General features: G+C 51.9%; 1 protein-coding gene across 2 annotated transcripts in view; it reads left to right on the plus strand.

Moving 5' to 3' along the window:
- Window positions 1-1,763: 1,763 nt before the first annotated feature.
- The window catches only part of WTIP (WT1 interacting protein), a 58,677-nt gene continuing 48,193 nt past the window's right edge, over window positions 1,764-12,247 (plus strand). For both annotated transcript variants that reach the window (XR_013989632.1, XM_081017025.1), the window contains exon 1: window positions 1,764-3,366. Coding sequence is in view for 1 of the 2 variants with exons in the window: in XM_081017025.1 (XP_080873151.1) it covers window positions 2,241-3,366 (1,126 nt within the window). In the remaining variant the exon portion in view is untranslated. The remainder of the gene's footprint in view (window positions 3,367-12,247) is intronic.

Below are 12,247 nucleotides of genomic sequence, written 5' to 3' on the forward strand. Positions count from 1 at the left end.
TCACACAATCCTGGGGCTCCGAGGGGCTGGTGTGGGAGTGTGACAGGGCTGTGGGTTTCCCTTTGCGAACATCTGGCTGGCCACTGTGAGACCAAGATGCTGGACCAGGCAGACCCATCCACCTGCTGGGCTCCTCTTACACCTGCAACTCGCAACAGCTGCTTCTTCGTGTAGCACATAGTTAAACAATGGAACTTACTCCCACAGGAGACAGTGATGGCCACCAACCTGCATGGTTTTAAAAGAGGAGCAGACCAATTCATGAAGGAGAGAACTATTGATTACTAGCTGCAATAGCTGTGCTCTGTCAGAGGTAGCAGAGAGCCAGTGTGGTGTAGTGGTTAAGAGCGGTAGACTCGTAATCCGGGGAACCGGGTTCGCGTCTCCACTCCTCCACATGCAGCTGCTGGGTGACCTTGGGCTAGTCACACTTCTTTGAAGTCTCTCAGCCCCACTCACATCACAGAGTGCTTGTTGTGAGGGAGGAAGGGAAAGGAGAATGTTAGCCGCTTTGAGATTCCTTAGGGTAGTGATAAAGCGAGATATCAAATCCAAACTCCTCCTCTTCTTCTGAATGTCAGTTGCTGGAGGCCACGGGATGGGAGAGGGCTCTTGTGCTTGAACCCTGCTTGCTGGTTTCCTACTGGGGCATCCAGTTGGCCCCTGTGAGAACAGAATATTGGCCTGACCTAGCAGAGTTTTTTGTTTTTTTTTTGTTCTTATGAGGTGCTGCTCACAAGAACTGCTAGCTCCACATGTAGGGTGGTTCATGTGCCTACAGGACGCAGCACAGTCTTGTGGAGGAATGTGTCCTACCAGATTGAGCACCAGAAATGGAACTTACATTCTGCCTCCCATAATCAAGGCTTTTTTTCCAGCCAGAACTCAGTTCCGGCCCCTCTCAGGTGGGCACCATTGCCATGATAAGACAACAAGGGAGGCGCTCATGGTAAGTTCCGGCACCTTTTTCTAGAAAAACAGCACTGTGTACACTCAATGCTTTTCTGCGGACCTAGTTCACGCATTCAGCTGCTACTGATCAAGGACATACAACTCAGCATAGATAAAGAAAAGGATGCATGTGTGCCTGTGTGAACTGGGAAGGTTGCAGTTCTCACAAACGGAGCCTCCCCATGGGCCCTAACTTGTGTGGGGATAACTTGCTGCCATCTAGGACTGTGGAGAGAGGGATTCCTGGCAGATGCTCAAAGCAGTAAAAAAGGAAACCATGAGACACACCTTCTGGAGACCCGTATGGGGAAGGGGGCTTTGGTAGGCCAGGCGTGGCCTTGCAGGTCAGCACAAGTGATGGAGGGAATGGCTGGCAGAAGCGGGCCAGTGGGCTTGGAAGCCCCCTCACCATTCCCCCTCTGGCTTTTCCATGGGTCCTCTTGGCACACGGCGCACAGTCAGGGGTGGGTGGGAAAGGCCCATTCAATGGGCTCTGGCGAGGCAGCATCCGGGAGCATGGAAGAGTGAGTAGTAGGGCCTTTCCCAAGGTGTGAGCGTGCAGCACAAAGAATCCCCCCTGCTTTTAAGCGTCCTCCCTCCCTGCTAGAGGAGCGCAGTCACATGAAGGGAATGCGGGGGGGGCAGCTCCTCCAGCGGCGGCTCCTCCCGCCCGGCGTCCCCCCCCCCTCGGGGGCTGACTTGGTTAAAGTCATTGTTTGGCTTCGGTATTAACTACATTCCAGAGGGACGCAGCGCCCCGTCTCCTTCCTTCTCCTCCTCCTCGCATTCCTGCCCCACACAAAGAAGTCCCTCCCTCCCTCGCCGCACAAAGGAGCAGCCCGGCGCTGCCTCGGGCCCTCCCGCCCCGGATCTTGGAGCCCAGCCGGGCGGGGGAGAGCCGAGCTGAGGAGGAGGAGGAGGAGGAGGAGGAGGCCGGCCAGTCATCCAGCCGGGCAGCCTCGAAGTGCAAATTCCTCCGCCGAGCGCGCCATTGACTGGCCCCAGCAAACTTCGCGCAGGCGGGCGGGGACGCTTCCCCGACAACGCCGCCTCTCCCTCCCGCCCCCCACCCGCCGGCCCGCCGGCCGCTCTGCCTGCCTGGCGAGCTTCGGTTCATGGTGAGAGCCTCGGGGCGGGATGCCTGGGAGGTGACTCTCTTGTAGCCGGAGGCAGCGCTTGCGAGGCGGCACCGGGCGTCGGGCCGCGGCGGCTTCTGCTAAACTTTGCCGTCTGGAGCGCGCGAGGGCGGCGGCGGCGCCGCCGCCTCTCCTCCTCCTCCTCCCGCCGGCATGGAGAGGTACGAGGAGGGCTTGGGGAAAGCCAGCAAGTTGATGGCGGAGCTGGCGCTCTACGACGAGGGGCTCGGCCGCCGCAGGAGAGACCACCAGCCGCCGTCGGAGCTGGACGGGCGGGCCAAGAAGCAGCTGAACGGCGGCGGCGGCGTCTGCACCACGCTGGGCCCGCCGCCGCCGTACCCGTCGGCAGAGGCTCCTCAGTCGTCGTGCCTCCCGCTGCGCTCCCTCAACGGCGGCGCCGAGGACGGCTCGTGTCCGCGCTCCGAGGTGGCGCTGCCTTGCTACAAGCGCTACTCGGCCGAAGGCTACCCGCGCTGCAAAGGAGGCGGCGGCGGGGGAGCCAGCCCGCGGGCCTCGACGTGCTACGGTGGCGGCGGCCCGTTGGCCAGCCCGCGGGGCAGCTTGATAGCCGGGGCCGTCGAGGCGTCTTCGGCGCTGAGCCCGCGCTCCAGCTACGCCAGCACGGCCAGCGACACGAGCAAGCACTCCAGCCCGCGCGCCAGCCTGACCAGCTCTTCCGACGGCGGCGGGGGTGGCAGCGGGAGCAAGCCGAGCAGCAACCGCACCAGCGGCATCAGCATGGGCTACGACCAGCGGCACATCAGCCCGCGCTCCTCCTTGGCCGGCGCCGTCGAGCTGGAGGTGGCAGCCTCAGCGGCTGGGCGCCACGGAACCGGGCCGGCTACAGCGGCGGCCATGGCGTCGGGGGCCATCGCGGCGGCTCTGGCCAGCCCGCGCTCCAGCATCTCCAGCCACAGCTCGCGCAGCTCCCGGGGCTCGATGGGCGCCTACCCGGAGTTCCAGCTGCCGTCGCCGCGGGCCTCGCTCCTGCCCGAGGAGGGCCTTCTGTTGCTGGCTGAGCAGGCGGCGGCGGATGCCTACCCGAGGCTGCACGCCCAGGCGCCGCCGGTTGCCCTCGGGGGCCCCGACGCCGCCGTCTCCTCGCTGTCCTACGGCTCGCCGGCCGCCAAAGGCGCGGCGGCCGTCTCTAAGTTCCGGCTCCCCTACCAGGTGACGCCGTCGAGGGAGAGCGGGCCCAGCCAGGTGGAGCGGAGGCTGGAGGCGCTCACGTTGGAGCTGGAGAAGGAGCTGGAGATGCACATGAAAAAGGAGTACTTCGGTGAGTGCCTTTGCGGGACAGGACTGCGGGGGGGGGGGCTCTTCTTGAGACGGTGGCATTCAAGAGGAAGCAGGCAAGAGGCTCTCCGTATAGGGCATGTTCCTATACGGAGCCTGTGTTGCCTACACAGACTGGCAGCATCTCTTCAGGGGTTCAGGCAGGAAGTCTCTCCGAGCCCTACCTGGGGACTGAACCTGGTGCCTTCTGCTTATTTCTTAACGTTTAATTCCCACAACAGTCCTGTGAGGTATGTTAGACTGAGAGGCAGTGACTGGCCCAAAGTCACTCAGGGAGCTTCATGGCTGAGTGGGGATTTGAACCCTGGTCTCCCAGGGCTTAGTATTCCAACACATTAACCACTACACCACACCGGTAGGCCTTGATGCCTTCTGTCTTTGGTCCATCAAATTCAGTATTGACCCTCCAGGCAAGGAATTTCTACCAACCACAGCTGGAGATCCCAGGACTTGAACCCTGAACCTTCTGCATACAAAGCTGGTGCTCTAAAGTGTGCTCATTTTTTAAATTTGCTTTTGTGCGTGGGGGTGTAAATCCAGCATAGGGTCTTGCTAGACTCATTTGCAATTCACTCAAATCCTCTTCAATTAAAATAATAAGTGGGTGCCTCCTGAGGGCGGCTTCTGTCGCGCAATCCCAGCCATGTCTAGTCATGGTAATTCTCATTGAGAGCGTGTGGCTGCAAGCATGTTTCTTAATTTCACATTAAGTCAAATGAATCAGTTTGGGGTCATAGTATCATCAGCTGTGTTTGTTCCCTGCCCCATGGTGCTTACAGTCTAGGCTTTGATGCAGCTGGGGGGGGGGGAGGGAGAAGAGAGGAGGATAGCAGAAGGTGAGAGTAAGCAAATGCAAGCTTAGTGCTTAGAAAATGTTTGGAACATGTTGCTCCCATTTCTGACTACCCGCATCCTTGTGTGCCTTGTTCTTGCCCAGGCAAATCTTGCAAAGGCTGCAGAAATTCCTCTTCCTTAATTCTTAGGTGCCGGAAGAAATGACTATTGCATTCCACTGACTTTCTTCAGGGTTGCTGACTTTATTTACTTATTTGAAATGTTTCACGTTTGTGTTTTGCTGAACAGAGACTGAAGCTACAGTCGGGTGCAAATATCTACTTGCATGCTTGTCTTTGGGCAGCCAGCAAGCAGATCTTTTGTTAGCTGGATGAGAATTTGTAGTTTCCCCCCCCCTCCCTTTTTGGAGCTGTTGAGGCATAAACATACAAGAGCAGGTCTGCAAAGGCTAACAACCGGCTTCAAGTAAATAAGTAAATAAGCTGAGGGCTAGGAGCACCCATGATTTATTTGCAAGGATGTGTGATAAGGGACTGATCAAAAGAGGTGCTCCTGTCATCTCCAAAGGTCACCAGGCTTCAAGTCCTTCTGTGGCCAGATGGAGAAGGGATTTGTGTAAAACCACATTTAGTGCATTCAGGGGTGTAGTGGTCATTTCCAAGGAGTGGGAACTCTGCATGACAAGCCCCATAGCCACAGCATAAATTATTATTGGTGGTAATGGTAGGGGTAGTAGTAGTATCATTAAATTTATTACCTGCCCTTCACCAGAGTCCTGGTTGCAGCAATTTAAAATTCAGAATTAAAAGCACATAAAACATGCTACATTCTCCAGAATAGGGTGGGTCCAACTCTTGGAAGCAGACATTTCAGGTGTCAAAGGTCAGGGGTAAAGAAGTGCATCTTCAGCATTTGCTGAAAGCTATATAATAATATAAAAGGGACGTGGGTGGCGCTGTGGGTTAAACCACAGAGCCTAGGACTTGCCGATCAGAAGGTTGGCAGTTCGAATCCCCGCGACGGGGTGATCTCCCGTTGTTCGGTCCCTGCTCCTGCCAACCTAGCAGTTTGAAAGCACGTCAAAGTGCAAGTAGATAAATAGGTACTGCTCCAGCGGGAAGGTAAACGGTGTTTCCGTGTGCTGCTCTGGTTCGCCAGAAGCGGCTTACTCATGCTGGCCACATGACCCGGAAGCTGTCTGCGGACAAATGCCAGCTCCCTCGGCCAATAAAGTGAGATGAGCGCCGCAACCCCAGAGTCTGTCACAACTGGGCCTAATGGTCAGGGGTCCCTATACCTTTACCTTTATATAATAATATAAATAGCTATATAAAGCTATTTGCCATCACCTCCTGGCAAATAGAAGGGGAAGAAATGGAGTGAGAGATTTTACTTTCTTGGGCTCCATAATCACTGCAGATGGTGACAGCAGTCACAAAATTAAAAGACGCCTGCTTCTTGGGAGAAAAGCAATGACAAACCTAGACAGCATCTTAAAAAGCAGAGACATCACCTTGCCGACAAAGGTCTGTATAGTTAAAGTTATGGTTTTCCCAGTAATGATGTATGGAAGTGAGAGCTGAACCATCAAGAAGGCTGATCGCCGAAGAATTGATGCTTTTGAATTATGGTGCTGGAGAATACTCTTGAGAGTCCCATGGACTGCAAGAAGATCAAACCACTCCATTCTTAAGGAAATCAGCCCTGAGTGCTCACTAGAAGGGCAGATCATGAAGCGGAGGCTCCAATACTTTGGCCACCTCATGAGAAGAGAAGACTCCCTGGAAAAGACCCTGATGTTGGGAAAGATGGAGGGCACAAGGAGAAGGGGACGACAGAGGACGAGATGGTTGGACAGTGTTCTCAAAGCTACCAACATGAGTTTGACCAAACTGCGGGAGGCAGTGGAAGACAGGAGTGCCTGGCGTTCTCTGGTCCATGGGGTCATGAAGAGTTGGACACGACTAAACAACAAATATAGTAAAGGTGCCAGGTGACCTCTGCGGGGAGGGAATTCCACAATCTAGGGGTTGCTTCAAAGAATGCCCTCTCCTGGGCCACCCACAATTTTTTGAGCAAGATGGAAGAAATGAACTTGTAACCAACGCAGTGAGGCATTCTGGATTCAACACCAAACAAAATCTCCCCTCTGCCCGCTGCTTAACTTTCACAACTCTGCCGAAGAACTCTGGTGGGCTCAGAAGCTTGCTCACTATTATAATGTTCTGGTTGGTCATATTGAAACTTTTCAAAGTACAGTGGTACCTTGGGTTACATACGCTTCAGGTTACATATGCTTCAGGTTACAGACTCCGCTAACCCAGAAATAGTACCTCAGGTTAAGAACTTTGCTTCAGGATGAGAACAGAAATCGTGCTCCGGCGGCGCGGCGGCAGCAGGAGGCCCCATTAGCTAAAGTGGTGCTTCAGGTTAAGAATAGTTTCATGTTAAGAACGGACCTCCGGAACGAATTAAGTACTTAACCAGAGCTACCACTGTAAAAGTGATGGTTGGGCCTTTGGCCGTGCATGCCTCTTCTTTTGCTTAGCTTAGTTGGTGGTTTTCTTTCTCACGTGCAAAAAGCTTATGTGCCGGGCAGGGGATTGGCAAATGGTGATCTAGGCAATGATATTGCTGCCCCTGCTGTGAAATTGGTGGCAGTGCTTTGTCCCTAACCTGCTGCACTGCTGTGTGAGCTGTGCAGGAGCCACTTTTGGCCTCTGCTATAAGAGGCATGCAGGCTGAAAAGTCGCAGGGCTTCATGCCTGCCTGGCCTGGTTGCCTGTGCCACTGCTGCTCTGCTAAGTGAAGGGTCCCTAACCTGAAGCAAGGTGAGGCTTGGGGCATTTGAGGTGGATTTTGTAGTGTAAGCTAACTACACAGTGAATTCTTCATGAGTGCCTGGAGCTTAGGTCCTATACTGAAAGAGGCATGTCTAAGCCTCTGTGTGAAGTTTTTACATTTTGCTTTAAAGGGGGGGGGCAGGGAGATTCTTTAATATTCACCTGCATGTACTGTGGATTATTATTTGCAGAAACAGATTTAGAGGGTGTACCTGATCTCAGATAAACCCACCACAGGAAAGAGGCATCCTGGTTCCTAGGAAAAAAAGGAGGGCAAATGAAGAGAGAATCTAAGGATTAGAAAATGTGACATTAGCAGAATAGAAAAGTACAGGCAACACACACACCATTTACAGGGGGGTTACGTCCCGGGTCATTGTGCACATCTGCAGAGTGCATGTAAGCCCACCCCGTTCTGCCCTCTTCAGGTGCCAGACATGGCATGCACGGTGATGTGTGCATTGAATGCTACAAACTGAGAGTTGCCTGTACACTACAGGAGAGAAAAGCACATCTTTGGAACCCTAGGGATACCAGAGTGTGGTGTCCAAACAACTCCTCTGTCAGTTACAGCTCTGATGTCGCTCACTGGCAGGTGGGAGAAGTCAGCCTAGCTCAACTGAACTCAACTCACAGAAATTGTTTAGAAGGGTACGCATCCACTTTGCTTCCTAACTTTCCTTCTAGGAGGGCTTAGAGACCTACCTCTCTCTTTTTCATATAACCTCAGAGTCTGCCCCCCTCCTGGCTTGGGTCCTGGTGCAATTGCTGGCAGTCCCTCCACCTCCCAAGCGCTGGAGCATAAGAGATTTGAAGCAGTGTTTCTCCATGTCCTGCAGCTCTTGAATGAAGATTTCATGTCCTGCTGTTCACAGTGCTAAAGGGGCGTAATGCAAGCTTCCCCAACCTAGTGCCCTCCAGGTGTTTTAGGATTCATTGATTTAGACCATTTGTCTCCCTCTTTTCCGCAAAAAAAGAGGCTTCTGGAGTGGCTTGTAATACAGTCAGTTAAAGCAAGACAGTCCTTGCCTTGAAGCTTACAATTGAAAAAGAAAACAAAACCCAAGGGGAAAGGAACAAGGAGGAAGAGGGGAGGGAATCAAACTCAAGCAACAGTTCTAAAGCAGTTGCTCTTACAGCGACCGGCTGGCACAGTTCAAGGGTAGGAGGTGCCTGATGAAACAGCTTCCCATCTCTACCACTGAGGCAGCCTGATGGAATGATAGCTTTGGACTACAAACTCCCGTCATTCCCAGCCATTAAGGCACGTCTGAGGGGAACTGGTAGTCTTTTAATATCTGGAGGGCACCAGAATGAGGAAGGTTAGCCTAAGGTATGGCTGCAAAATCTGTAGAGCTCTCCCTCTCTCCCTCTTTCAATGAGGAAAGCAACCAAGCCAGAGAAGACTGTCGTGGCCTGGGGGGCCAGAGGCTAGATTAGCTACTCCACGGCAAGTGATGGGGCTGCCTAGACTTGTGCAACATGAGAAGTCATGCAAGGTCTTTCAGCCAGGAATTGGGTAGATCGGGGCTTGGGTTGGAAGGTTTTTTCACTGTAGAAAGAGAAGTATTTGTACATGGATTGCTTAACATCTGGAAGTATAGGCCTGCCTGCATCTCTTAACTTGGTTCATGTGGTGAATTGAGATGTTGCATCTTCTGTGGAAGAGTCTCCCTCTGAATACCAGCTGTGGAGGGCATCTTGTTGTATAGTTTAGATGCAGGGAGCAGCTAAGCCAAAATTTGGCTTAGTGTGTTGTCCAAACCCGGGATCATGCTTAAGCTCTTTCCTCCTTAACCACGAGATGTAGTCAAAGTTTGTTCTTGGCTGGGAGCAGCTCTCTGGGAGTATGGCATGCTTTTGTGGTCCTGGTAAAGCAAGACTACCAAGGATTACTGTGATGTAGTCACTATGTCACTAATTGTATGAAACAGGTGTTCTTAAAAAATGGATTTTGTTTCTCATGGAAAAATATAGGAGTGGAAATATTTTCATCCTGCGTTGCTGGATTCTGTGCTGAGAGATCAATCCAGTTGACGTGCTGCCTCCTGCAGCTTTCTGCTGGCTCTTACAGATTCTTTTCAACTTGTGCAAGCCTAAGGTTCTTGGGGGGAAGTGCATGGCTGATCCATATGTACAAACTCAGTCCTTGCCAGTTCCAGCTTGTTAGGCTGGCCAGGTCAGAACTGGCAGAGAAGAGGATGCCTTCACCCTGGTATGGCTCCCCTTTATTACATACGTAGCCCAACAGGACAACAGCAAGAACCCACCAACAGCATACAAATCAATCAGTGTTAGAAACTGAGCTATGAAAGCCAGGAGCTAAATGACACCTTAAACCTAGGTTATTGGCGCAATAACGGAATGTCTAAGCATACTTTTTTTATAACAAGAACACAAAGCTGAAAATGAATGAACTGCAGCTAAAATGTTATGTTCATTTTTCACATGGTCTAGTCCTTCCCCTGCCCACCCCCCTAATATTCTTAAGGGGGTCTTTTCTCCAGTCTTCAGAGAGTAGATGTAGGCGGGGAGGCAGAAAAAGGTCCTCCTTTCCTTCCACTCTGCAGTTTTAATCTGAAATCTTAGGTGCAGTACTGCATCCAGAGCTCAGAAACTGCTCATGCTAATGAAATTCCCTGTCGCAAAATGCGCCTAGAACAACGGGAGTTTTGAACACTGAAATCAGTATGGCTAATTTGACCCAACAATCCCCTCCGCCCACAAACAGATCTTAGTGCAGCCAACTAAAGACAACCAGCCATGCCCTGGGCCTCCTCCAACCTCTCTCACCACCAAGGAAATATAATAAATAGAAAAAGAACCTACCCAAGTGAAGCTGACATAAAAACCACATATACACCAAGTATAGCCACCCCTCCCCCTTCTCCTTCTGCCCCAACTTTATTCTGTATACAACATTATTAATGTCTCACTTCAAATGTCAAAAAGATTCTACAACCTGAAAAAGAGACAAGACATGATCTTTAATAAAAAATATTTTAAGAACAAAACAAACAAACAAAAACTGGCAGAGAGGGTGACAAATGCCTCCATAAGCAAGGAAGTTCCGCCATCTAGTTTGAAAGCTGAAGTTCATCCTCTGCTTTCCTCCTTTCTAGTTCCCACTCCATTGGAAAAAAAAAAAATCTTAATTTTATTCATTCATTCATTCAGCTGATCTCCCTCCCTTCCTTTCAAATGGGCAGTAAAAGATCAACCATTATCCATTTCGGGGCAATGTGTATGGACTGTTGACTCAAGTTCAGGATTTTTGGGGTGATGCCACTTCTGTTGACCCATTTCAGTCTGATATCCAATCCAGTTTTGGGACTGAAATGGCTTTAGTTACCTTGATGCCAGGAATGGCTCAGAGGCTGGAGCACTGAACCACTCAGCAGTTTTCAGAATTGTAGACCACCTTTTGCCAATTTGATGCCAGCCTGAGGATCTGAACTGCAAATCTTGTCAGACTCTGCTGAGGCAATCTGCTGTAACTTTTTCTGAATTGTCCTGCCAGGCTAAGGGGAACTGTATTACATTGATTTGCTCATAGCAAATGCCTTCCCTTCTCTCCAAGGAACTCAAAAGTTATCCCTCCCAAGTATATCCTCGCAACAATCCTGTGAGGTAGGATAGGCTGAGAGCTAAGGTCACCCAGTGAACTTTGTGACTGACTGGGAAATTGAATGTGGGTCTCTCAAGTTTTAGCTCTAGTTGGTATGCTATTTGCGTTGCTTTCTAAACGTTATTAAATTTGTTTTGGCTGTACTTCTGTGTGGGGCTGCCCTTAGAATATTGTTCTTTGAGGTCACCTGATGGGTTGGTTTCTGAGGAACTGATTGGAAAGCCGGGGGTGCTTTTCTGCTGTGGCCCCTGATGACAGGACTCATATATGGAATCCTCCTTTCTGGGAAGTCAAGATGGCCCTTCACTCTGTCAGGGATTCCTCAGTGTGAATATCAGTTGAGAGCAGACAGAATTCCCTGAATGACAGCATCAATTGGCCCCTTAATTATTTGACTAAATGGCCCATGAAACCTAGAATGCCACCTCGTAGGTGGTAGCGTGTGTCTCTTGTGCTTCACAGTGGTACCATTTGTGAGGTAAGCTGCTCTCCCTACCCTTTCCCCCAGTGGCGTAGCGTGGATTGTCAGCACCCGGGGCAAGGCAAGTAATTTGCGCCCCCTAACCCGTGGATTTTGAGCCCCCTAACCCGTGGAGCGCGGCCCCCCAGATGTTGCGCCCGGTGTGGCCAGCCCAGCCTGCACCCCCCACGCTACGCCACTGTAGCACAGAACACCATCCCTAATCCTGCAACTGCAAAAAGTTCTGCAACACAGCACAACAGACCGTGCAAAAGGATCGTTGTTGATGCTTTTATTAAAAAAATGTAAACAACAGCCATCTTTATTTACACTATGAGCTAACTGTCTGAGATGGGTAAAACCAATCCCAAAGGGCCCTTACAAACAGTAGATTATGCTACATTTTCCTTGTTTAAATCCACAATGTTTTGGTTTTTTTAAATGCACTCTACCTCCCCACCCTTATACCCTTTCCACCCAAGACGTACACCTGATGCCTTTGTCACACATTACATGCACCCAACCCCTTCCCTGCAGTCAGCTAGATTTCCCTCGCAATAAACGTGGGTGGGTAGGTACCAGAGAAGGGAAACCTGAAAAGAGGAAGTGGCTGCTTTCCTGCATTCTGCCTCATGGTCTTACTGCCCACCCAGCTCTGTTTCGTTGCTGTGTTTGCTCAAACGGAACAAAGAGCAGGGAAAGCCCCTCCCCTCCAGGCAGAGAGAGAGAGAGAGAGAGAGAGAGAGAGAGAGGCGCCCTCCACGAGTTGTCGAGCTTGGGCAACGGCTGCGCCGCCGACGGCGAGGCGCTAAGGCTCCCCAGGCTGCAGCGCTTGGCCAGGCGCTGCGCTTGCATGCCTGGCCGCGCCCAGCTCGCCTCAGCGCAGCGGAAAACAGAAGCAGTGGCGGAGACGACGACCCCCCACCCCAACCAAGCCTCGATTGCATGTCCCTTCCCTCTGGACTCGCGCCCCCCCAGGTGTTGCGCCCGGTGCGGCTGGCACCCCTGGCACCCCCCACGCTACGCCACTGCTTTCCCCACATCATTTCTGAGGAGGCAGACTATAGGGAGGTGGATGGAAGCCTAGGTCTCACCAAGGGCCTCCATCTGTTGTTTTGGCTGTGTACCACTTCAGAAT

Source organism: Podarcis pityusensis (genome assembly GCF_964106645.2).
Source record: "Podarcis pityusensis genome assembly, chromosome: 8".
NCBI lineage: Eukaryota > Metazoa > Chordata > Lepidosauria > Squamata > Lacertidae > Podarcis > Podarcis pityusensis.